This window comes from Phoxinus phoxinus (genome assembly GCF_949152265.1).
Source record: "Phoxinus phoxinus genome assembly, chromosome: 19".
In the NCBI taxonomy this organism is placed as follows: domain Eukaryota; kingdom Metazoa; phylum Chordata; class Actinopteri; order Cypriniformes; family Leuciscidae; genus Phoxinus; species Phoxinus phoxinus.
This window is the reverse complement of record NC_136894.1, coordinates 5,890,648-5,916,608: the sequence shown is the minus strand read 5'-3', so window position 1 is coordinate 5,916,608 and position 25,961 is coordinate 5,890,648. Positions and strand designations below refer to the sequence as shown.

At 38.0% G+C, this 25,961-nt stretch overlaps 1 protein-coding gene and 1 long non-coding RNA gene across 3 annotated transcripts; one reads left to right on the top strand and one right to left on the bottom strand.

The window, feature by feature from the left end:
- Positions 1-1,370: 1,370 nt before the first annotated feature.
- On the bottom strand, positions 1,371-25,946 carry smap2 (small ArfGAP2). 2 transcript variants are annotated; one of them, XR_013795139.1, is made up of 11 exons: positions 25,241-25,946; positions 11,800-11,933; positions 11,623-11,708; positions 11,453-11,531; positions 11,296-11,355; positions 10,556-10,631; positions 10,354-10,475; positions 10,071-10,242; positions 9,674-9,963; positions 6,197-6,559; positions 3,150-4,712 (listed from the first exon to the last, which is right to left on the bottom strand). XR_013795139.1 is itself a non-coding variant. In XM_079591433.1 (10 exons), exons 1-10 carry the CDS (start codon positions 25,341-25,343, stop codon positions 6,434-6,436), a joined length of 1,248 nt encoding a protein of 415 aa, XP_079447559.1. In that variant the 5' UTR covers positions 25,344-25,946; the 3' UTR covers positions 1,371-6,433. The 2 variants fall into 2 exon arrangements, 1 of the variants encoding a protein (XP_079447559.1); XM_079591433.1 differs by having other exon boundaries at positions 1,371-6,559.
- Positions 13,664-17,418, top strand: LOC306987163. The gene is made up of 3 exons (XR_013795106.1): positions 13,664-13,974; positions 17,130-17,231; positions 17,371-17,418. It is a non-coding gene; the product is annotated as an uncharacterized lncRNA (long non-coding RNA).
- Positions 25,947-25,961: the final 15 nt, after the last annotated feature.

Sequence of the window (25,961 nt, the reverse complement as noted above, 5' to 3'; positions counted from 1 at the left end):
CGACGGCCTTAAAACAGCCGTCGAAATCCGTTCCCCCTGTATTTTTTACACAAGGAGGATCTTCTAATATCTATCAAAGTGGTTTATTTACAAGGTTGCCACAGCCTAGTGGTCTAGGCACTGACATTTAGAGGTAAAGATTTTTAGGTGACCCAAGTTCAAGTCCCGGCTCGCTGGCTTTTTTTTATCCAATATTTTCCTTTCACAATAAAAGGTAAAAACTTGAAAATATATTTATTTAAACTGGTGCCAGGTAAGGTCCATCCCCACACAAAATAAAATAAGATTTTTTTTAAGCCACTAAAACACCTCTCATAATGGGAGTGGGGGAACAGATTCTGACAGCTGTTTATTTTACAGGGGGAACAGAATCCGACGGCCTAAAACAGCCGTCGAAATCCGTTCCCCCTGTATTTTTTACACAAGGAGGATCTTCTAATATCTATCAAAGTGCTGTTAATTCTTAAGCCACCACAGCCTAGTGGTCAGTGCACTCTGATATGAAAACCTGTTGATTTTTAGGTGGCACAAGGTCAAGTCCCAGGTCGAAGGCTTTTTTCATCCCATATTTTCCTATCACAATGGGTCTCATTCATGAAACATTCGTAAATAAACTAGTAAATATGTGAGTGATCTGCGATCTGCGCGTAAAGAGACCTTCCCGAAAACTCTTCTCCTGATTCATTTCGTAAACGTCAGATTTTATAGTGAAATGTGTGTGTGTGTTATGAATTCCAATCAGTCGTAAATGGGACGCGCGTGCACCCTCATTCTCAATTACCATCAATCCCGCCCATTAAATCCGACTGACTATATGGGCTTCATATTATGACACCAAACGAAGTATTTCAACATGTCTTCTCAAAAGCGAATGAAAAAGAAAAATGTCTCATTATCAGATAATATTTTATTATCAGAAGTTCATTCAAAACGCCACATTTTATTTTCAAGCGTAGCCTACATAGTGGCGTATCAGGTCCTAAAAAAAGGAAGCTTGGCAGATATTACAGATGCAGTTACTGGAGTTTCATCTGTTAATCGAACAGTCCCAGAAGTGAAAAGAAAATGGTTCGACATGAAGCGACTGCAAAAAAACAAATTATTCACTTCGAAAATATAGCCCAGCCCTATTGAAAGCAATTAATAATTTGATTAAAGTGTTCCGGTTGCAGATGCTATCACTGACTTTCATAATAAAAGTAAAAAGAAAAACCGAATGTAATTACTATATATATCATATTTTTTCAAAATGCTGTGTAAATATGTATATAGTCTATGGCTTGTGTACAAGATTAAATTTATTTTCTGCATTTGTGCCACTGAAGAAAAATACATATATAGCTTACAGGCCACAAAATCACAACACTTAATTGCAGTTTATTTGTTTATTTCTCATCTTATTTCACATTCAAGCCTTTGAAATACATTTGAAATATCCTGAAAAGGAAGCAAACAAGATCGAGCAACTAAAATACAAACTTCGCAAGTAACCCACATGAGTAGAGTAGGCTACACATTCACTGCGAGCCACAAAATGATGTGATCCATTCAACATAACAAACACTTACATGACGTCATCATCTCACGTGTGAGAGTTCACAGGAAGAATGTTCAAGACCTCCACAACGTAATGTGGGCAGATGATGTTTTAGCACCGTTTCACCAAAGGGGGCGATGGAAACCATTACACAGCTGTCGGAGTCATAAAGCCTATCGTCTTCTCTTCCTTGAGACTGCAAGCGTGAGTGGAAACAAGCCCTCCATTTTCCATCAAGGAAAATCATTTATGCATAGGCCTACTGAGAAAACAGCAATAGTTGTTTTGACATTTACTGCTAGCACAAAAGCATTTATTTTAAGTGTGCTATGAAATGTGCACTGTATATGTAGCAGTTGCTTTTTGTATTAGACCTCTACAGATTACAGAATGATTGCTTCTCTAAGGATCAATCATTTACCTAAGTATTATTGTAGATCAAATTTTCAAAACAGGACCCATATTGCTTTACATAGAGCACTACCACTTCTTTATTTGACCTGTGGTAGTTGCATTTAACTTAGCCACTATGTTAAGAGACATGCTTTAAATCTGACTGGCAGTTTGTATGGAAGCTCGTTTCCGCCAAGAAATACAAATTCTGAAGAAGATGACTAGAATTGTGGATTATACAGTTGAAATTTCGAGAATCAAAGTCGCTCAGCAAGCAATTTTGCGTTTAAAAGACATCTAAAAGCCGTCCAAACACATAGACGTCTAGGCTAAAACAAGGCAAAATTTGGACTGTCAGTGAAAATGTAGGCTAATAGATGTCTAAACTATAGCCCAAGAATAGACTATCATCAATTATATAAAGAAATTAAATGAGTGAAGAAATTAAACCAAACACCTTGTAATCACTGTTTACTTTGCTTACATGATGGAATATCGTACATCTCACGCAAGTTATTTTGGCAAAAACTACATGTAACCAAATTCAAGGTTATTTTGGCTAGAAGTGGGTTACACATAGCCGGGTCTATAGTTAACGTAGACGGTGAAATGGCGGCTATTGAAAAGTCAAGTTTTCTCCGAATTGTGAGATACAAACTCGCAATTCTGAGGAAAAAAAGGCAGAATTGTGAGATAAAGTCACAGTAACCTTTTTTTTTTTATTGCAAGTTTATACCTCACAATTCATCTTGAAATTCCGAGTTTATTCCTTACAATTCTGAGTTATAAAACGCGCAATTCTGAGTAAATGTCAGTATTGTGAGATATAGGGCCTAAACAATTAAGCAATTGCAATCGGAAACAAGCTTCCACAGAAACAATTTTGCAAGGAAATAATTAGTCTTATTTTCTCGCATACAAATTAGACCAATCTACGCTTTTATGTAACAGTTATGACCCGTCTTATAGAAAAAAATATATAGACACATAACTTGTAAGACTAGATTAAGCATTTTATGCAGCCGGCTATACTGAGCCAAATTACATTTGACAATTTTGGTCTGAGTGGGTTTTGGAGATTAACTGTTTGGCCAAGATTCATGTTGGTAATGCAGACATTATGAAGAGTTTTGAAAAAGTGGCTTCAGTATTGAACGATGCTTGTTAGCTATACAAAATAAAACAAAATTAAAACTGTAACAGACAAACCAGACAGATACATTCAAGTGCAAGTTTAAAAGCAGATCCACCTGGTGAGATGAATCAAATCAGCAGCAACATTTTTCATCCCACTGATTTGACGTCAGTTTGAACATCCAATGATTGCCGTTTTGGAATGTCTAGCATGCAAGCGAGGCTGTCGCATATGGAATTAAATGTTGTCCAATCAAACTTTCTCAATGAACGAGTCATGCATACAGGCTTCTACTGTAAAGTGCTATTATAACAATTTAAATTAAAGATAAAACCTTGGACCTTACATAGAGGGTTATAAGTCTCAAATCACAAACATGGTATTTACAGGTTCACACATGCCTAATTGTGAGTAAATAATGGTCCCATTTAATCAGAATAAAGCAAAAGCACATACAAAACCTAAAAAATGCAGTGCAGATTAAAATTAAATGTTTGCACAATTAAAAAAAAGAATTCAGTAACAAATTATGAAATGAAACACTACTGTACATCACTGATTGGCCAATAGAGAGCAGTGATGTGCAAAACCACAATGACATTGTCATTTCAGACAACATACTCACCAAGGTATGTAAAGCACAAGTAATAATAACAGCAAACAATTCTTTACATTCAGCGCTACAACGCAAAAACAAATATTTTCAAATGCAGAGAAGTCTAACGCAATGAACTCCTTTAGAAATCTAATACTGAGAGAAAAAAAATCCATTTCCTAGGCAGAACATTTTCAGTCTCTATGGCTATGAAAGATAAAAAGATAACCTGAAAATAAACACAAAAGCACAGATGTGTTTAATGCATGTACAACTGCTTAATCCTGAACAAGTAATAATAATAAAACAAAACACATTAAACCAGCTTAAGATGGTTCTCTGGTCTCGTTCAATGTGGTCTAGCTTGTTTAAGAGGGTCTTGTTGGTATTCTAGACAGGCCAACTTGGCCAACTCCCAGCCTGACCACCTGCCAAGTGCCTAAAACCTGTATGAAACCAGTAAACCAGACCAGCAAACCAGCTTAGGTTGTTTGTTCACCAAGGAAGTCGTTGTTTTAAAGGGGTCCTAGTTATCAAGAGTGAACCTCATCGCATTTGGTTACTTTAAAAGTAGACATAAGGCTCAAACAAACAGCGAGCAGTCAATAAAACCCAAGCTGACTGCTTTGAATGAACTTCACACAGTGGCCATGGCAAATTCTGCTCTTCGGGCAGCAGTCAGAGTGAAACATTCATTTGGTCTCGGTCCAAACTGCAGCCTGAGTGTCCCAAAATTTTGTTCTCTCAGCCAGCGGTGACCCTGCACTCAGTAATGAGGGGAAAAAAGCAGTGTACAATACAATCAATGGTGCCATTAAACTCTTGAGGTCAAACCGCAGTGCTCTGAAACGATGCACAGCAGCATGGATCCATCTAGAACTTGTCATTCCTAATATCTGTGCAGACTACTGAGCATTAATAAATCTTTGGCTGAATGTAAATGTCCTGCTATGAGATGGATGTGAGAACCCTTTCATCCTCCCAAGCCTTTATTTCTCCTGAGTTGAGAGCGAGCGAGACCGAAAGCAAAGTCAAAGTGGCTTAGTTGTACCCTGTGCGTTAGAAAGACGACAATACAAAAGTATCATTCGTAGGTTTGCGGAACCTGATAGCAGACATAAAACAGACATTTTCCTCAGTAGTAAAGTTTAAGACCCTTACTAACAAAAATGGCAACTAAAATGGCTTCTAAACTTAAATTGAAACTAAACGAGAGGTCACATTAACTAAATTTTTGCCAATTTTCACGAGCAAAAATGGTCCAATGCAGCTTTTCTGTTGGTAAACGTGGCGTATTCACACGTACAACTGGAATCTGTTGCGAAATCTGCATGGGGAAAACTTTTGCCCTCACAAAGTCCCAGATCAATTGAATTCCTATTGAATTGACTGGATTTTGCCTGCAAAAATCAGCTGAACAATGGTAAATATGACTGCAAATTAACACTGATAAAATATGGTGAACGTGATTTCACCAAGTACATCATGTTCCTGGATCGTTCCTGGATTTCTTGATGGAGCAACATTCCAATCAACCAATCAGATTTGAGGGACAAGTTTACAGTTCATGTCAAGTTTAATCTTGCAACCAGGGTTAGGTGCTGTTATTCACCTATCATTTCCCTCTGATTTTAGGGATTAGTTACGGCTAAGGTTAAGATTAGGGGTAGGGATAGCCTAGGATTAGGATTTGTCAGTGTGTTCACACTTGGCATGTTTGGTTCGATTAAATCGAACCCTGGTGTGATTGTTAGTGCGGTTCATCTGAATAAATGTGAAGGCTGGAATCTGAACCCTGGCGCTCACCAAAGAAGCGGACCGAGACCCATGTTTTCAGCTTCCAAACAAACTCTGGTGCAGTTAACTGAAATATGAACGCGGACCAAAGACACATATACGAACCAAAAACAGGACATGATGTCACAAGATGCGACCCTAAAAAGGACAGAATGCTCAAGTATACCTGTATTTTCTTGTCTTAGTTGCAATGTTGCCCATCACAGTTCGTCATGTGTGTCAGGGAGGGATTCCTGACGCTGTTTTGACTCCTTTACACATTTTATAAGCTCTTCACGAGTTGTCAGCTTCATCATATACATTACACACATACAGCGAGTGCATTTAGCCCAGCACACAGCATTGTTTTGGAAGTTCAACAAATTCCTTTCGCAAAATATACGGCATAAAAGCCATTTTTGGTTGTTTTGTATCTTTAGGTTTCTGTGTTAAAAATGACCAGTGACCTAAGCAAACCAGGACTAAATTTAATGTTTTCTTTTTTTGGTCCGGACCAAAGGAACCAAGAGAACTGAACTACAAGTGTGAACACACCCCAAATTTTCAGACAGGAATGTTGTTCCAGGATCAAGAAAATATGTTGATCCAGGAACATGTCTTACTTGGCAAAATCACAGTGGCCAATAAGAGAGAGAATAAAAAAAATCAAATCCTCAAGCGGATGTAGCAAAAACACATAATTTAAGAACGTCAAAGCTGTGAATCGTGTAACATTCTGAGAGGAGCGTACGCACCATACCTTGCGAAGGAAACCTCTAATTCTCTCTCTGAGTATGTGATTGTTTGAAGGCAAGCATGAAAATCTGGCTCTGAGAATGAGGGAGGTAGAGACTTTGCTTCGATTGCGATCATCGAATCGACTCCCCAACGTGTTTGCTCCTACAATCTGTTCCCCTTCTTCTGTCATTCAGTCGTGGCGCCAACCCAGCCCACCCAATTCAGACACACTGTCCCACTCTCTCTCTTTATGGCGTCATCACTTCCACACGTGCGACCCAAGCATTTGATTTGAACCGGGAGCAGCCGCCCCGCCCATGGACTGACCGTATCCCATCACGTTATTGGCACTGTAGAAATTCACTCCTGCCATGTGTTGAGTCATCTGTGAGAGAGACAGCAGAAACGGTTATTACGGGCAATTAAAAGAAAGTAACGGTGAGACTTACATTTGTTGATTTCATTTGTTCTCCCTCATGTCGTTCCAAACCTGTGGGCTTTTTTTTTCAGTGGAAGACAAAAGGAGAAACTTTATACTGGTTATTTTTGTCAATACAGTTGCAATGGGGACTAAAGCTTTCATGCTTCAAAAACACTGCAAAAAAGTATCATAAATGTAGTGTTTACAAGACATGTGCATCTATAGAAGCCACACAACAACTCTGTGTGAGGAATAGATGAAATTTAGTAATATATATAATATAATAGGGGTGTGCCGGTTTCAGAATTGGTGATGACGGTTATGATGTGAGTCAAATTTGACGGTTCGTAACATAACCGTCGGTTTTTTTTTTAAATCCTTAAAAAAAAAAAGCAATGAACATGCTTTGTTTTAAATAAATCACACACACTAAACAAATCCTTTTAAAAACGTAGGCTGCTTAAATTATATAAGAGCTGCATAAAAATGAATGAGTAGGCCTAAATTACAAATGATAAAATCTACATACCTTTATCAAAGAAAAAAAAAGTCGAACAACGATTGTTGTGATAATACCTTAATTAAACGAACTAAATACAGGAAACAAAAAAAGTGCAATGACATTTTAAATTCCTAATCTTTTTCGACTTCAAAGTTCCGTGACAGGAACACCAACATGTTCACTTTACTCGGTTTTAGTGACGATCTGACAGGGGTAGCTATGTTACCCGCAGTGCTAAAAACTCGCTCTGATGCTGTGCGTGTAGCACAAATACACATGTATTTACGTGCCAATTTTGCTAAGAGCGGATAGCGTGTGTCTCCCCACCATGCTAGTGGATTAGCCGTAGAGTCAATTGGTTCTTCTTGGAGATAGCGGGTTAACTCCGTGTCAGCGCGCGCTCTGATCGGTAAGGGGGCAGAGATTTCAGACCTCCGTTTATTAGGGAGATCTCCAAGATTTCTCAAAGCCGCACCCGTCTAGAAAGGATGTAGCAAAGATATTTAATGCTAATGCATGAGGCATAGGCATAGTTTCATTCATTTACGATGAGATGCACTCTAGTTCACAATGCAATGCCAATGCAAGTGAACGCGGCGCGCCGGCGCCTCAATGTCACGGTTATTATATTGTCTGCTATATTATTAAATACATGCAATTGGTTGATGAAACATTTATTAAAATTAAGGTACAATTTGTACAAAACGAAATTCGCTTTAAGGAAAGGCTTACAAAGCAAAACTTATATGAAGTGGTAAAAATCATTTCTGACGATTTACAAAACAAAACTTCATTAAGTGGTAAAAACCATGTCTCCCGATGTATTGCGCATATTATGATCCTATCTAAAAAATTATAATTTTTTTGTTTGTTTTTTATGTTTGTAAAAAATATTTTAATAACACGGTTTTGGCGGTTATAGAGTTCTAATGACGGTGTTTAACTATAACCGTCGGTCTCACGGTTATATACTAACCGTCACACCCCTATAATATAATACACTTTAGTTAGTGTTAACTTTAGTTTAGTTAGGTAAGACGCTAAGCGCTGCCAATCACAACACACTGGGCCAGCTAACCAATCACAGCACATTTCGTATTTTGGCTTTATCAAAACCGGGACTAAACAATGCGTTCGGGACAGACTGGGGAGGGGGGAGAAGATTTTTGAAGATTCACGCATGAAATCATATTCCAGTACACCCCAAAAACAAAATCAAGACTTTGTAAAAGGGCATAGTATGACCCCTTTAAAGATGTACAGTTTATGTCCATGACTTAACTCTAAAATTACTTTTTAATATGAGCTCTTAATCATACATTATGACAAATGTTTCTTGTTAGCAGTGTTTATCATAACAACAAATATTGAAAAGTTAAGGAACAACAAAGAAACCCATCAAATGTAATAGAACAAGTGGCAGGTCTGTTAGTTTGCAGTAGTCTGTTTTCCAGGTTTTCCAGAATGCGTGGGAACCCTGAAAGTTTGGGGAATGGGGACAGTAAGATTGTGTTTTTGAAAGAAGTCTCTTATGCTCACCAAATCTGCATTTATTTGATCAGAAATGGAGTAAAAACAGTAATATCGTAAAATATCATCACAATTTAAAATAACTGTTTTCTATTTTAATATTTTTTAAAATGTAATTTATTCCTATAATGTTAAAGATTAGAATTTCCAGCATCAATACTCCAGTCTTCAGTGTCACAAGTCATGATCCTTCAGAAATCATTCTAATATGCTGATTTGCTGCTAAGAAACATTTCTTCTTATTATTAATGTTGATAATACATGATACATTTTATTCAGAACTATTTGATGAATAGAAAAAAACAAAAAAACATTTATTTTAAATAGAAATATTTTGTAACATTATAAACATCTTTACTGTCACGTTTGATCTCTTTAAGGCATCCTTGCTGAATGAAAGTATTCATTTATTTTTAAAAAGGCAGTGTTGCTATATCTGATTTGTGAATAAATCGTTCTTTTGAGTCAGATCTTTTCAATCAGTCTATGATCTTCTTCACAGAATTGCTCTCAATGGTCCGGTTTGCAAGTTCAACTCAGTGATCCGGCAGTTACCCCTGCTTTGAATGAGGAACATTATCACTGGAAGAACATTATCAGTGAATAGCAACTCAGTTGTGTGTGAGAAACAAACCAAAATATATCATTTAAAATATGAAGGATTAAAATAGAGTTGTTTGGATTTTTTTTTTTTTGTGCTTCTTCAGCAGTTTTTTTTAAGCATGAAAGCTCAAGTCTAATCATGATATCTGAATGGAAAAAAACAATCAGTACATTCTTAAAAATATATTATTTTGTGTTCCACAGAAGAAAGACAGCCATACAGGTTTGGAACATCATGTGGGCGAGTAAATGATGGCAGACTGGTTTTTTTGGTTCACTATCCATTTATTGTGTGTTCTTTAAGTATCAAACCCAAAACAAACTCAAAAATGGATTTGAGTTGAATGTGCCTAAAATGATTTGGGCTATCAGTGTGAAAAAAAGCCTAAACTATTTGCTCAGTATCAAGTCAGCATGGTAATGGTGATTCCAACGCTTGTTACCTGGCTGATGTTCCACTGCATCTGTTGAGCTCCATATGCCTGCTGAGGAACTGCTGCCATGCTTCCCATCATCCCATTCTGCATTCCTATTATGCCCCCCTGCACCCCTGCCATGTACGGAGGAGCAGCTGGCACTCCGGTCTGTGGCATGACACCTGCCTGTCCCACTATGTTCATCTGTGGAGCCATCATAGGCCCCATCATGCCCTGCTGGGCAGCCAGGCCCTGGTATTGGCCATAGCCTGCAGCAGGGACATAGCCCATCTGGGTTGCTCCCATGTACATGCTAGCTAAAACAGAAACAGATAAACATGCATAAACAGCACAAAGCAACAGAAAGGAACCATATTTTGAGTAAGTAATTTCAAATTTGCCATCATCCTGAAACTAATCTCACCATGAGCGGCCATGTTTGTTTGTGGTGCTGTACTGCTGTACAGGGACAAGATTGAGTCCTTTGACATCTTCTTTCCACTGTCCTCGCTTTTAGTGGGGGGATCCAGGAACAGGCTGAGGTTTTCGGGCACTGATGCTGCTACCCGTCCAGTGGGCATGGACCCTGAGTTAGGCTACAGTGGGGAAAAAAACACTTCAACTATTTGGTTTACCCTCTAAAGATGGATTCAAGATAGCAAAACAAAGTTAGGACTGAAGTGAAAACTCAGTGTGAACATCTTTACCGTGCTCCTGACGGAGTTTGAGCTGCTGACAGCAGCAGGCAGAGAGGTGAAGAGGTCAAGGGCGGGACTAATCGCAGTTCTCTGTTTGCCATTGGATACGGGAGCTTGAGGAGCTAGGGCATCTGGAAAAAAAAGAGTTTCAACATCAAAAGTCTATATTGTGGTTGTACTGATATGTATGATGTGTATTTTTGCATGTTACCTAGCCCTAGTAAGTCATTAACAGACTGTGACTGCTTCCTTGGAGTGTTTTTGAATGGCTGTGGCTCGTCTTTTTTCTGCAAGACAAACAAACATAGTCTTACTCATGCGTTAATGATAAAAACATTGTTTTGTTATTTTAAAGGGGTCCTATTATACTTTTTTACATTTACAACTTTATTTAGTGTGTATTGTCGCTGGTTGAACATGAACAAAGTCTGCAAAGTTACAAAGCACAAATGTTGAAATGAAAACCAATTCTAGTAGACCTGAAAAACAAAATTCAGACCATAATAGATCCCCTTTAACAAAGTTGTTTAACTGTCCATCAATAAATGTCAACCCAGAAAGCTCCATCAGGAATTTCTAATGTCTTCATTATAATGAAAATGTTTTGTCAATGTTTTCAGTTAAGCACGGGTGTTCTAAGGTTAGAACAAGACGTAGAGTCTCTTCAAGTAATATTAACCACAGACCCAATTTTACTCGTAAAATCAAAACCTGCTATTCTCAAAATAATTGAGGATTATACAGTTCTTAAAAACGTCTAAAATCACTCAATCGCAGTTTTTATTTAATTTGTCATAAATACTTCATGTTTACATTAATTAAAAAGTTTGAAAAGCAGCTTTGTCATAACTAGAGCAGATATCGGGGAGCATTCAAATCAAAAAGGTTGAGAACCACCGTTTTAAACAGAACCATTCAAACAGACTCAATTGCACAAATGCAGAAACCCACCAGCTTCATCTTTTCAAAAACAACAGGAGCCTCTTTCGTTACAGTCTCACTCTTTTCTTTCTGAAAATGGAAAGGAAATTCTTTATTCTTTTACAAAAATCAAACTAACAATAAAACTAAAAAGATAATTTTATCATTACAAAATCTTTGGACTTACCCTAAAGGACTGGATGTCAATGCATTTATCCATATATTTCTTCTTATCATATTTGTCACGGATAAAAATCTCAGCAGCTCTGTATCGCGGTGCTTAAGGAAACCTGTAACATGAGAGGATAATAATCTAATACACACAGCACACACACATTCATATGTGCTAAAGGATACTGGTCTGTCTCTGGGCGCTGGAAGCACTCTGGTAAAAAGGCCTCGTATAGTCGCCGAGCTTTGGTGTTCCCCATCTCCTGAACAGACTGAGCACATACAAAACATGCACAAACACATTTAGATCATACAGATCATGATCAAATCAGAAACAATGCCCTTTCTACTGGAAAAGCTTACCTGTATCTGCTCATGAGTCCACTGGTCCAGGTTTACAGATTTAACTCGTGATATGTGCACGCCAAGATTCCGATGGATTCCCGCACAGCGGATACAAATGAAGATTCCAAGATTCCAGGATGCCCATCTGGGACCTGACAATAAAAATGAAGACATTAGAGTGATGTTTAATTAGGACCACAGTTTTATCTACCTTTTTATTTCTAAGAATATTAAATTATATCAATATCGAATACAGAAATGGCAACATATATTATACATATATATATGCATTTCATTATACAAAAAAAGCTTAATTTTGTCAACCATGGTGGAAGAGCAATTAATCTTCCAGAATGCTCTAATTTATTCAAAATATTATATATTAAATAACATTAAGCTTTTAAAAAAAAATAAGAAAATGATACTTTTATTCAGCAAGAGCACAATAAATTGATCGAAAATGACAGTAAAGACATTTCTAATGTTACAAAAAAAACTTCTATTCATCAGAAAGAAAGAAAAAAATCCTGAAAAAATAGATCCGTTTCCACAAAAAATATCACACAGCACAACTGCTTTCAACATTGATAATAGTGAAAAGTTATTTGAGCAGGAAATTAGAATGATTTCTGAAGGATCATGACAGTAAGACTGGAGTAATGATGCTGAAAATTAATCACATTTGAAAATAGAATGTTATAATTGTGATAATATAGATACATTATGTTTTTTTTATCAAATAAATGTGAAAACTTAAAAAAATCTTATCAACCCCAAACTTTTATGAATATATTTATATAATTATTTTTCGATACATTTTCTTATTATTGTAGAAATTGATTGAAACTTTGACGCCAATATTCATTTTTTAATAAAGTTATACAATTACAGATTTCATTATGCTTTAAAATGCAGCAAATTCCTCTTCCTGTCATTAAAATTCAACTTCCTGTGGCGTGTGGACAGTTAAATTCCAATTCAATCTGATGAACTGAAATGGAGCCAATTCTTAAAATCAGAATTCAGCCCAACCCTCGCTGGAGCAATTTAATGAGTCAGTGAAGGAGAGAAGGGACAGAAAAACACAGACGGGAGGCAGCGAGAGATAGAGAAGGGCGCCTGCTGAGGAGTGATATTTACATTCTCTTGCTTGGCATTAGTAAAGAAAATGACAAGCTTCACACACTGCAATCACTAATCCAGTTTGGCCAGTCATGTGGACACGCTGGCACAACGCTGATAACACACACCCACCAGCACCCTGCAGCATCTGTAGGCTACTCTTAAATCACACACACGGGCGCTCAGTCATGATAAAGCCCACACTACCTGCTACAAAGAACCATGCCTGAAGGTGCATATATGTGTAGTCATCACCATTTTCCCCCTTTTCCTACTTCAAACACATTATGTAACCGTACTCTGCTGAGACACGAGCAAGCTTCAAAGACATTGCCGAAGACTGTCTCCGAGCACAAGCTCTGAGCGAGCTTTTCTGCTCGTTTGAAGCAATGCCAGTTTTGGCCAGTAGGTGGCAGCACCGCATTAAGTTATTGCTCTGGTTGCTCTCCTGATGCGATGTCACAGAGGATTGTTGTGGCAACATTTCCTCTTAATTGCTTAGGATTCTCTGAAACAAGTGCGCACAGCATTCTGGGACGGTTTACACAGCGCACCTGCTGTGGTTATATTCATCTGAGTGGATCTAATTTGACACAAAATTGACAGTCTAACCTTGAGTAAGCATCAGATGGCACGCCCATGGGCCGTTCGCTGACTGTCTCGTGCGTACTCGTGCACACAAAACTGAAAAGCACTTCTGAAAATAACAAGTTCCAATCAGATGATGGCGAGGCTTGTGAGGAATTAATAATAACTGGATTTGACAAAGTTGCCTTGCATTGGATATTTGAAAAATAATCAGAGTTTTGTTTGAAAGACTTAGAGAATAGTAAAATAATTTAACGAATTCATTTCATTTAAAAAAGCTATTCATTTTTTGTTTAGTACTTTTAATAATAAATAGCCTATATGGAAAAAAATGCAATTCCAATTTTTGACATTGATAATAAAAATAAATTTTATTGATCACTATAATCAGCATATCAGAAGGATCATGTGACTGAAGACTATTGTAATGATGCTGAAAATTCAGCTTTGCATCACAGGAATAAATTACATTTTAAAATGCAGGTGAGCATTATACACTTTCGTAATATTAATATTATTATAAATACTACTAACAAAATACCTGATGTGTATTTTTATCTACACATTGTCATAGTTATGTTTATGTTGTCATAACCATGTTACACTAGTCATAAGCGATATGAGCTCGATTCACTCAAAAGAATCGACTCATTAGATTCATTCATTCAGGAGTCAGACTACACTGGTCATGCTGTATGGTTTTGATTCACAATATAACTGTATACAACATTATGTATTTATATTTGATTCACAACATTTACTGTATTTTATATTTCAGATGTTAAATCTGTGAAATAATTAGTACTTAACACATCTGAACTTCTAGTTGAGCCATCTATATATATATATATATATATATATATATATATATATATATATATATATATATATATATATATATATATATTATTGTTCTATTATTATCTGAGCAATTTCAGATTCACTCACCCCTAAACAGCAATGAACTGTGGTCGGGTGCTTTAAATGTCGGTCAGACGGTCTTTTCACCGGTAAGTGGGCGAAAGTGGACCAGCCTGTATTCTGGAAATCAATGGACAGGCTAGACAAGACCATCTAACCTTGTTTGTTTTAAATATTTCTTTGTACCAAAAAAATAGCAGAAAGCCTGAATTCAATCATGAAATCTGAGATCTAATATTTATTCGGCTATAAATGTGTTGATTTGGCCCTTAATGGAGCGCCGGTTCACGTCTGCACTATGCACACGGTCACACTCACATCTGAGATCTGGCATGGATGTGAGATGGCCCTGTGCCAGAGGAAAGGGATATTCCCAACGGGATGCACGTTGATTCGCTGCAGCTGTATAAAACACAATTTTCATGAGCTCTTCTGTGCCGCAGGCCTCTTTAGATTACCTATTCATCCCCCACCTACAAACATCCCTCCTTCCTCTCCCTCTCGCTCTGTTTCCGCATGGCTAAGGGGTAATCAGCTTGCGTGGTATTACTGGAGGACGTCAGCTCGGGCACAGGGAGAGAGAGAGAGGGTGTTTGCGTGTGGGATGCAGAACATGTGAGGCTGTAATAAACAGTCATGTGGAGTCAGGCAGGTTTCAGGGTGAATCACAACAGAGATGCAGAACAGAGCGGAGAGATTCACATGCTGTTCACACTTATTAACCTATTAGAGAGAAGCAACAGTAAGAGCCGGAGAAAGGACACATGCCATTGCCAAGCCACCTGTTTATTAGTGGTACTTGCTAAGCCAAAAATCACCATGCTCATACTTAGGCATTTGTGACAGTGCAGGAGACCGGCCTGTGACTCCTGCACTGTTTATGCTACAGAAATTATTGAACAGTATGTGTTATTATTATGATAAGGCATATGGTTTTTGGCCTGGTCGATGATGAAACAAGGGAAAAATATCCAATTGACTTACATTGAACACCCTATCAAGTGCGTACCAAAAAACAAAACAAAAAAACTATATAAGAAAAAGGGGGAAATCCCTTTTGGGGAAAAACAAACAAGCTGGCATGATGGTCCAGGAACAATAAAAGAGAGTAAATAATAAATCACTTGCCCTATCAGGCTATTGCTGTGTTGTTGTTGATGATCACGTACATGTTGTTTTATGCTTTGCAAATAAAAACTTGAGGTATTTTTTCCTTCTTCTTTTTTTTGGTAGACAACAGTCAAGAGCACAGGTGTCAAACTCAGTTCCTGGAGGGCCACAGCCCTACAGAGTTTAGTCCCAACCCTGCTTCAACACACACACACCTGCAATTTTCAAATTAGCATGAAGGAATTGATTAGCTGATCAGGTGTTTTTAAAAAATGTTTAGGGTTGAAGCTAAACTCTGCAGGGCTCTGGCCCTCCAGGAACTGAGTTTGACACCCCTGGTCAAGAGGAATTGAGCATCATAGCTCAATATTTACTCGCACTGACCACCGTAACAATCAATCAACAATTATGATTGATAACGATAAATCTTTATTTGAAAGCCGGTAACCGATATATTGGCCGATAAAGATCTCATATATAAATATATATATATATAAATATATATAAAAAAATATATATAAAAAAATTGTGTATATATATATATATATATATAAAAATTGTGCAGTAGTGTTCTCATTACAATATAAATGTAGCTATTTGACAAACTTGCGCAGCACATGTTGCACTTAACTGTATTTTCCTTTTCAAAGTGATTCCAATTTCAAGCAATTCAAAACCGTCATGTGAACAGTGCATCTGAAGAGTCTCAGCTTAAGGAAATAAAACATTATTTATCGGCTTTAATATATTGGCCAAATGTTCTTATTGTGTCAATAATGATAACATAAAAAATTAACATATCGGCCAATACTGATATGGTGGCCGATATATCGTGCATCGTAACAACATTTTATTTTTCTGTTTTATTCAACAATGTTGTCTAGTAACTGGCTAGCATAAATTGTATCCCCATATATTTTCTGAAAATACAATAATATAATTAATATTATAAATATAAATATATACAAGTATAAATAATGTTATATATATTTATAATAATATGTTAATGAGTGAAAATATACAAATATATTATAAAATACATTCATACTTTTATATATTTATAAACATAAAAACATTTTATACTATTTATTAATGGGATAAATACTATACAAATGCATTAAAACATAAATATTATATTTATATGTTTAATAACAATTTTATACATTTATTGCAAATAATAATATTATTTATACATTACTAATGACATATTTGGGGTTGGTCAATTTTATTTTAATGTTTATCAAACAAATTTTGCAACAATGTGAAAGTCACTTCTCAATTGAATGCATCCTTGCTGAATACAAGTATTAATTTCTTTATACTGAACCCATGAAACTTTTTAAAGTTAGTGTGTAAAAATGTATAATATTGTGCTGGGGCAATGAGGGTAGGCAGACACAAATCTCAGCTACTGGTAGAGAAAAGCCCTGCATTTGCTTGACACTCCAGGCAACTGTTGATATAAAAGAGTGAACAGCTTTCCCTCCAGCTTGACGGGGAGCCTTGTTTACCGTCTCTGTGGAAATTTACAGGCCTGCAAAGCTGTCGTAATGTCGCTGTTAAAGTTACATTAACATGCTGTGATCTACAATGTGTTCCTCTGACAGACAGCATTCTAGTCTGCCAAAGGAGAGACGAAGAGTGTACCTGAATCAAACAACAAGAAAGACCAACTCAGAAGAGAAACATGGACTTTGGTTGGACCTCCTGTGAGATGATGTGTACTGAACAAACACGTCCACACACACACACACAAACACAGATGCGCACACACTCTTTAAGTACATAGAAACTGAAAAAGTGCAACATGTTTGTCCGAGACCTGATTTCAAATTCCTTTCTTAACAGTATCCAAACATACAGAAAAACCTGCTCATGACGCCACATGGATCAACACATCACAATGTTGCCATCAACAGGCAACCAGGCGAGACACAGGGCCCACGACCGATCTAAAGTATCCAGATAGAAATTTGTTGCCTATTCTCAATGGGAAAGTGCCCAAGCAACATCTCTCGGCTACACTGCCCGGCAACATTGCTCAAAAAAGTTGCCGCGTGTATCACTTTAAGAATCTCAAGTCTTGGATCATGGAGAAAAGCCTTGTGGGGGAAATCACATACTGTCTATGTAGGTAGCCTACTTGAATTTGAACCTACTTTGTGACCATTAAAAAATTATGTTCCATATAGTATGAATGATTGGAATTCTGATGCACTACATCAGCCACGTGTTATTATTGTCACATGACCTATCAGTTGCGTTTCTTCACTGCCATTCATTAATCCTCTCCTGTGGCCTCATGATAGTAAAGTGTCCATTGAACACACACGCCTGCTGTTTTTCGAATAGGGTACTACTCTGTTGGAGTGCTGTTCTCTGCATACTATATAGTGGGAAGTGTTATATTTCGGACGAAGCTTCGTTTCTCCAACTAGGATGAGGGATTGTTGGCCTGCCAGGCTACCAGTTATTATTATTATTTTCTGGAAGCTACAGGGCTTCTCTCACCCCAAAATATCCAGAGGACATGAAATGACTCTGGCACCCCTCAAAGCAGATGGACTTTTTGGTTTATTCAGGATTGAAGTTCATTAAGACAGACTTGTATTTAATTATGCAGACATGAACTCTCAGTGTTACGCCATTATCACGTGTCTGTGAGCGGTATTAGGACTACAGTTTGACTTTCATGCTAATCTCCAAAGCCGACACGACACCTGGAGGACCAGGTTGTAGCTCTGTCTTGATGTCTGCTAACAGCAATGATCTTTAGTAGCCTTTTAAATCGAGTTTTAATTCACACGCTGTAAGACGGCCGTTTTGCTGCAGTGCCAAAGTAGTACCCACAGGTCAGGCCCTTGGAATGTGTAACATTCAAATTTCCAGACATTACAATAGTGTTTCATAAACGGTGAAAAAAAAATTGAGAACAAAAAATTGAGAACAAAAATGGCCTAGTTTTGTTTCTAATTCACTCTAAAGTAGTCCATATCTTAATTTCAGTTTGCCTTTGTACCAAATAACCAAATGCTCAATACAAGTCACAAATAAAATTCAGAATCAAATATCCGATTTGAATGGCAAATAAAAATGAGATGTTAGTCAGGAAATTAAAAAGAATTGCAGAAACACTGTAACTTAGTATGGAATAGCCTTCCCCTTAGTTTTCTTTAAATGTTTAAGCCTTGTGGGTCTTGCAGACAGCTTCTTACAGAAAGAAGAGTCAGTGTTGTTCCACTCAATGGTAGTGGCTTCAAACAGTTGATGGTTGAAAAATGTCTTTAAAATTTGAGTTTAATGTGAGACCAAATATTCACTATAGGGGTCAAATTGTCTTTAGATAACTTTTCAATTGTGGGAAGCAAGCCATTCTGCAGTATTCTCCTCCACCCCAAAGCATTAAATGTCTTTTTACAGTGAAGTAGCTCACCAATACCAGCAGCTAAAAAGGCTTCCCACACAATGACACTCTCTTCCTCATGCTTCACTGTGGTACCGCAGAGGTGCATTTATTATTATATTTCTCAGCAGATTTGTGAAGACACCGCTCTGGAGCATTACCATGCAACTCATGTTTCATTGTGATTCATCACTCCACACACAACTCCCATATTCAGCCAAACAGATCATTCTGTCTTTGATATTTTTCTGAGACAACAATGGCACTTGCTTAAATTGAGCTAATTTCCTGACCAATAATTTGTGGTTAAGAATATTAAAATCTAAATGTTAAGCCATTTTTTTTTTTGCCCAAGAGTGTAGCCTACAACATTATAAAACAGCATCTAAATTGAGTGAAGCGCATCATGTGGCAGCCATGTGAATAAAATCCTTTCATTCATTGCTTAACTAGGCTAAATGTTCAAGAAATTACTACTGGGTAAAACAAACAACAATTACAACGGGAGAGAGATGCTTCCAGCACACCTGGAACAGCAGACAGTATCTGAAAAATCATCAGAACCCACACAGAAGGGTCTTTGTTTTTATTTACAACCATTACAACCATCATTCACCTTTTTTCATTCACACAGACTATATCTATATCCTCAAGTTATCCAGAATCGTCCAGCTCTAGTGGTACAGCACGTTATTGTTAAATGCGAGAGCATTAACCTTTTAGCGCCGCTCATCGGACACTTATTTTCCGAACTGCCACAATATGTACAACAAGCAACACGAGAACGCATTTTTAGCGACATTCACTGGACATTACACTTTGAAAGTGTCACCTGCAAAAAGCAACGTAATATTTTGTAGAAATGCCGCAACTCACACGTTTTTCCAATGAGCTTGGGTTGGAACAGAAGTACATTGGCTCCTCGGTGAGAGGCCGAGAAGGTCTATAAGGGACAGTCATCGTGTCCTCCCGCATCACATCCTCAATCCACTCCAGCCTCAGCGGTGATATCTCCATGACAACCGCAGAACAAGAGAATGCAAATGAGCCTCATATACCAAGGTGTTCTGGGAGAAAAGGTCACATGTAAAACCAATTCCGTTCTCTGATTTCCATTTCCATTACAACCTGTCCCTCACATACAATCAACCTGCACCTAATAGACAAAAAAGAACCAAAATGATGACACACACTGAGAAACAGATAAGTGTGAGCAATATGAGCAACGACAGACATAAAGATAAGTAATAGCCCTTTAATGTGGCATGCACAGTTCCAGCAGCTTAATGAATGGATTGTTAAAAGACAGCATCAGTTGAACTCCAGAGATTATTATAGCTCCTTCTATTACTCCCATGATTGCAGCTCAGTACTAAATCACAGACTTCTGAAAGTGAGCTTCAGCCAAAACAGGAAGAAACAATTACCATCATGCAAACTTGCTAAGGTGACGCGCTTAAAGGAAACCATCAAAGGAAATCTATACTTTACTAGAACTGTTTCTAGACGAGTTATTGTGGCTTCCTATCACATTCACAACAGCACAATATGGGCCTATTTCTGTGTGTGCTTACAGTGGTCTATCTCTTAAGTCTGATCGATGCATTTAGCAAACACATTCAACCTGGAGCCAAAATGATCACTCAACAAAAGCCAAATAAGAGCTGTAACTTGCTAGAAATTACAAAATTACATTTCCAACCACTTTTACCTCAGTGCACTGAAAAGCCTTATGACTGTGCTCAATTGATTTAGTAAACTCTTTCCCTCAATGTAATTGAGTAATGGGGTCTCTCAAAACTAAAGGGATAGTTCACCCAAAGATGAAAATTATTTCATTAATTACTCACCCTCATGTTGTTCCAAACCCATAAAGGCCATTGCACACCGAGTCCGAAATTTTCGTATGCGTTTTTTCGCATTCGTGATTCGGTGGCTCTGAATTGTCAAAGCACCATTCAAACACCATTCAAACTGCTTGTTACGGATGCGAAAAACGCAGAAAATCGAACCCGTTTCTATTTTTTTTATGACGGACGAAAGTTTTGGAGGCAGTGTGCAAGCGTGATTGACATAACGTAAGATCGTATTTATTTTTTAACGTGCGAAAATTTTGATGCGAATTTCGGACTCAGTGTGCAATGGCCTTAAGACTCTCATTTCTGAATTTAGTCTCTTATTCACATACAAACATTGACCAGCGAACATAAACAGTCTGAGAGGCGTAACTGAGCCTGCTTGACGCGCAAGAACAAGAACAAACGCAAGAACAAAGCTCAAATGTGCTGCATAACATGAGAATGAACCTCATTGTTTTTTGCACATCAAGTAATTATGTTGGATTATGTTGAATGTTTATAAGTGAACAAAAGCCTAAATTCAATCTGTTCATCTAAAGCCCCTTTCACACAGCGCGTTGATCCCGGGAAATTGCCAGAGTGCCTTCTGTGTGAACGCAAACACGTCCCGGGATTGATGCCGGCATCGATCCCGGGTTGGGGACCTAGTAACATTGCCGGGATCAGTCCCGGAACGCGCACCTGTGTGAACAAAAGCCAGGATGAATGCCGTAAGGGGTGTGTCGTAGTGATGACGCACGTGCCATTGCGCTACTCTAGAAAGTTTTTGTTCGTCATCAACAAAGAAAGAATGAAAAAATGTCTGCAAACTATAACGAAGCAGAGACCAGGAGCTCCTACTATCCGCGCTGAAGCTGAGATCGTTCGCCAGCTTTGTGGAACGGTACACAATGCATTAGTGTACATGTTTTCGACGCGTACGTTACACGTCTCATCCTGACGTCACGTGTCTTTACGGGATCTTACTGGGATGTGTGTGTGAACGCACTCAAAAAAAACCCCGGAAAATCACTGGCAGTGTGAATGAACCAAAATCAAACGATCCCGGGACAAATCCCGGGTCACATTATCCGTGTAATTTCCGGAATCTCTGTGTGAAAGGGGCTATATAAAGCGACTTAGAATTTGGACTAAAACGCTCAATTCACATGGATTATTTTTACGATCTCTTTAAGAACTTTTTGAAGCTTTTCGAAAGTAGTTGCGTGGACTGTCAATGGAGGGACAGAAAACTCTCAGATTTCATCAAAAAGATCTTCATTTGTGTTCCGGCGATGAACGAAAGTCTTACGGGTTTGGAACGACATGAGGACGAGTAATTAAAGAGAGAATTTTCATTTTTGGGTGAACTATCCCTTTAAGTTCACTTACTGAACTGAAATAAAACATACTGAACAACAATATAAAAAATTTCTTTATTGACATATTCATTTCACCATATTAATGAAATGTTAATCGTCACAATGTTGACTCAAAGTTTGCAACAAAGACCTATTTATTTTCCAAACTTTTGACTGGTGGTGCCAGTGCGTGTAACAGTTCTCGCCTTAAGCCTCAAAAAACTAAATCATTAGGAAGGAACTAGATTACAAAGTGCAGTTTCACTGAGAGACGCTCATCTCGCTCTTGTATAATACTGCAATTGATACAATGACTTGCAATGTTTGTCTGTCAGCTAAATAACCCAATTGTCATGGACCAAAAACGCATTTAAATAAAAGAAAAGAATGCAAACAACACTGTCATGCCCAATAAGAACTATTAGAGTCAGTGAAGTTTCTCAATCCATCTGTCACTGCATGGCAGATTGGATCCTGGGTTAAAAACAAACACATGGCAGGGCATTACCAATACACAATAACCTGTCTATCACATGACACTCTTTAACAATAAGAACACTCTTCCCTATAATGAACAAACAGCCAGAAAGCAAACAATCTCACATGCCAGTGGAAGCTGTGTTCTAGCCTGTAAAGAGAAATAGGCCAGTGTTATTTTCACACATACTGTTAAACTCTTTAGCACAAGTTGTGAATTAGATCTTTGAGCCACCAGCCCCATTCATGTTATCACACACTAGTCACTAAGGCAAAGTGCTACAGAAATGCAGTAATAAGTTCATAATATAAATACTGCAACCCGTTGTAATGACTAACGTGCACACAATGTGTCAAATCAGATGCCAGTTGACCATTAAAACACATTTTCTCCCACAGTTTCAACACAAAACACAGTTTGTTGTTGTTGTTTTTCAGTGAGAGCTCATCGAATAATCTAACCTGTTAGCCTTGCTTGACCACTGAGCGCTACCTTATTGTTCTGCAAATAAGTTTAGGCCTTGTCTTGATTGTCTGCAAGGATTTCCCCGCTCTGATTTTCACTGCTTGTGGGATCATTCCCTTTTCCAAAAAAAGCTGTAGGCTATTACACAAGCTTATTCTCTTGCATCATGTATTTGTGCAATAGATGGTATGAAAAAGGGAATAAACGTATGTTACACAACCATTCAAAGCAAGGAGAGAAGTATGCAGATAGGGCAACTGGAATATGCTTGAGAGAACACAAGTTTTGGGTGTCCTAAAGCTCAGTACAAGAGACAGAGAGGGCCGGGAACAGATTACGTCTGACCAATAGCAGTCAGGCTTCTAAGAATAAGGAGAAGGGCAGAACAGTGTCCCTTATGGGCTGGAGGTCAAACAGGGAAGTCAGGCAACATAAAGTGTTTGACAAGCAGAATCACAGACGCAGCACAATTTGCCCAGTGTTACAGTGTTTGTATGCGTACTGTCATTTGTGCAATGTGTGTATTGTAACATAAGTTCATGTGAAATTTAACCACAACAGCAAAGGTATCTTCAGTGCCATCTCAAATTGAAAAACAAGTCATTATCATTGTTATTTGAACTCTATATCCAATGGCCAAATCAATACGGTGGTTATTTAGAAAAAAAAGTCAAAATTTTTATGGAATATTGCAGTATATAATCCATTCCGTGCACATCATTCTTTTTTTTTATTCATGTGCCCTCCTAATCTTTAATCAGAATAACTTCCCCTCTCATTTGCAACATCATCTGAAGGCAGAACAATCTGTCACTCACATGAGATCACAGCAAGAGCAAACCACAGCCATCCAATCAGTTACCGATGGATAAAATCAAGCCCCGCACTACTTTATGTATTTTTTTGTTCGAGAAGCTGTTTCACTCGGATACAGTATATACGCCACAATAGGGAAGAAAAGACTATCACAACTTCCTTTTCATGAACACTTTGTCTGCGTTTAAGTCAAATTTTTTATGACCATCCCTTGCTAACTTCCCTCTGTCTTGTTGACTCGGATGTACGTCATCGCTTACGTTGCACGAGTGCCCACTACTGGCGGAACCCTTATGTTTAAATAACACCCTAAACCCTTGACCACTTGGAATCTGCTATGGGAGTTGCTGTTGTGAACTTGTGACGTCACAATCATGATGCATTGTGGTCTATGGATCTGCCTGAAGTGTAGCCTACATAGACTTACTTAGTCCCTCAGTCAAAATCAAAGGATTGAGGGTCTGTCCAAATGAACTTCCCTTCCCAACTTCCCAAATAAAAGCCCAGTAGTTGACAAAATGAGAGGATACCCAGACAGCAGCATAGTGTCGGGTATATGTGGATTCAACGGCAACGCATACTAGATGTGGGCCAGATCTGGGCCGACACTATGCTGCTGTCTGGGTAAATGAAAGGATGGGTAAAGGAAGTCCGATTCATTGGCAAATCGGTTCTTTTAAACAATTAATTTCAAAGAACTAGTTTTAAAACGATTCAGCAGCTATTTTATGTCTGGACGTGATAACGCCATCACGTGGTCCTTATTACTCTTTAACACATTTTAATAAGGCCACAAAGATATATTGATGGTTATGATTTTTTCGCTTAAGTTATGTTAAAAAAGGTGTAATTGGTGTCCCAATTTAGTCATTCAAATTATTTAGAAACTACATTTACATTACACAACACTAACACCATTTACTGTACACCTGGCTAAGAAAAGTAGGCTAACTAACCTACTTTAAACTTATTAATTACTTCAATTAAAAGATAAACTCGTTTTGTATGCTTGATGATAAATACAATTGAGTCATACTCATGTTTACTATACATGTTGTATAGTCTGTGTTTCCTGAAAACATTGTAAACCTAAAGTCCCAATGGTTTCCAAGATATTAGTTACTGTTTTACGAATCAATAGAAAACCCAGACCGGTTCAACTGATTCATCAAACAGATCCGATTCAAAAGAACGATTCGCTCACGAATAGGACAACAACACACACCAACCAAACTGATGTAAAACACACAGGGCCTAATCCAACACACTCATACACAAACACTGAACATACAATATACTCAATTTCTAACAGCAGAAATAGGAAACCGTAGTAAGAATTGTTTAATATGAACCTTACCTTTCGCGTGACAATCAGCGCAAAACTTGTTTTCCTCTGACGCGAGAAGAGATGTGAGAACAGCCTGATAGCGGTCAATGTCTTTGACTGATTTACCCGTCATCTTCAGAAATCAGTATCTCACTGATCGACCTGCTCTGTGGAAGTCCAAAGCCGCTGAGAAGATGTTCAGATGTTTGTCCGTTAATGAAACACCGGGAAGCGGATCGCTGACAGACAGGCTGCTGCAGATGAAGAGAGACAAAACACTACAGTACTGCTGGCTTCCGCTAATCTTACCAGGAAGAGGAAAAAGCTGTGAACCACGGATCATATAAAAACACCATATTCCCCTCTGTACATTCGCTGGTCCTTGACACCCAACTTTCCGCCCGCAGTATCAGAGACACATCGAGCACGTTCACGCGCTAACAGTTAACGTTACACTTCAGTATTAGGCTACTCATCTCATGAGTCACCGCTCTGCCTCTGTTGTGTCTGCTGGTGGTCGACAGACGTGCTGTTTTAAAACATTCACTATCTAAAAGAGACATAGACTAAATCCAGCATCAGAGAGACAATTGCGGTCGTGATGTTCGCCGTTCAGAGATGTGAATTACAACCCCTTTGTGTAATTTGTAGAAAATGGGAAATTGCGCCCCCCTGCGGGGAAAGCAACACTGCGCACATCCGATTGATCAACATCCATTCATGTTTGTCTTGTCACACAGACACAGGAAAG

What these genes read in the sequence shown, in the direction of transcription:
- smap2 (XM_079591433.1), bottom strand. Translation starts at nt 25,343, where the DNA reads ATGACGGGTAAATCAGTCAAAGACATTGACCGCTATCAGGCTGTTCTC. An exon ending in TTTTTGAAAAGATGAAGCTG is followed by an intron (nt 10,632 to 11,295) that starts GTGGGTTTCTGC and finishes TTTGTCTTGCAG; the next exon opens with AAAAAAGACGAGCCACAGCC. An exon ending in CAAACTCCGTCAGGAGCACG is followed by an intron (nt 10,243 to 10,353) that starts GTAAAGATGTTC and finishes TCCCCACTGTAG; the next exon opens with CCTAACTCAGGGTCCATGCC.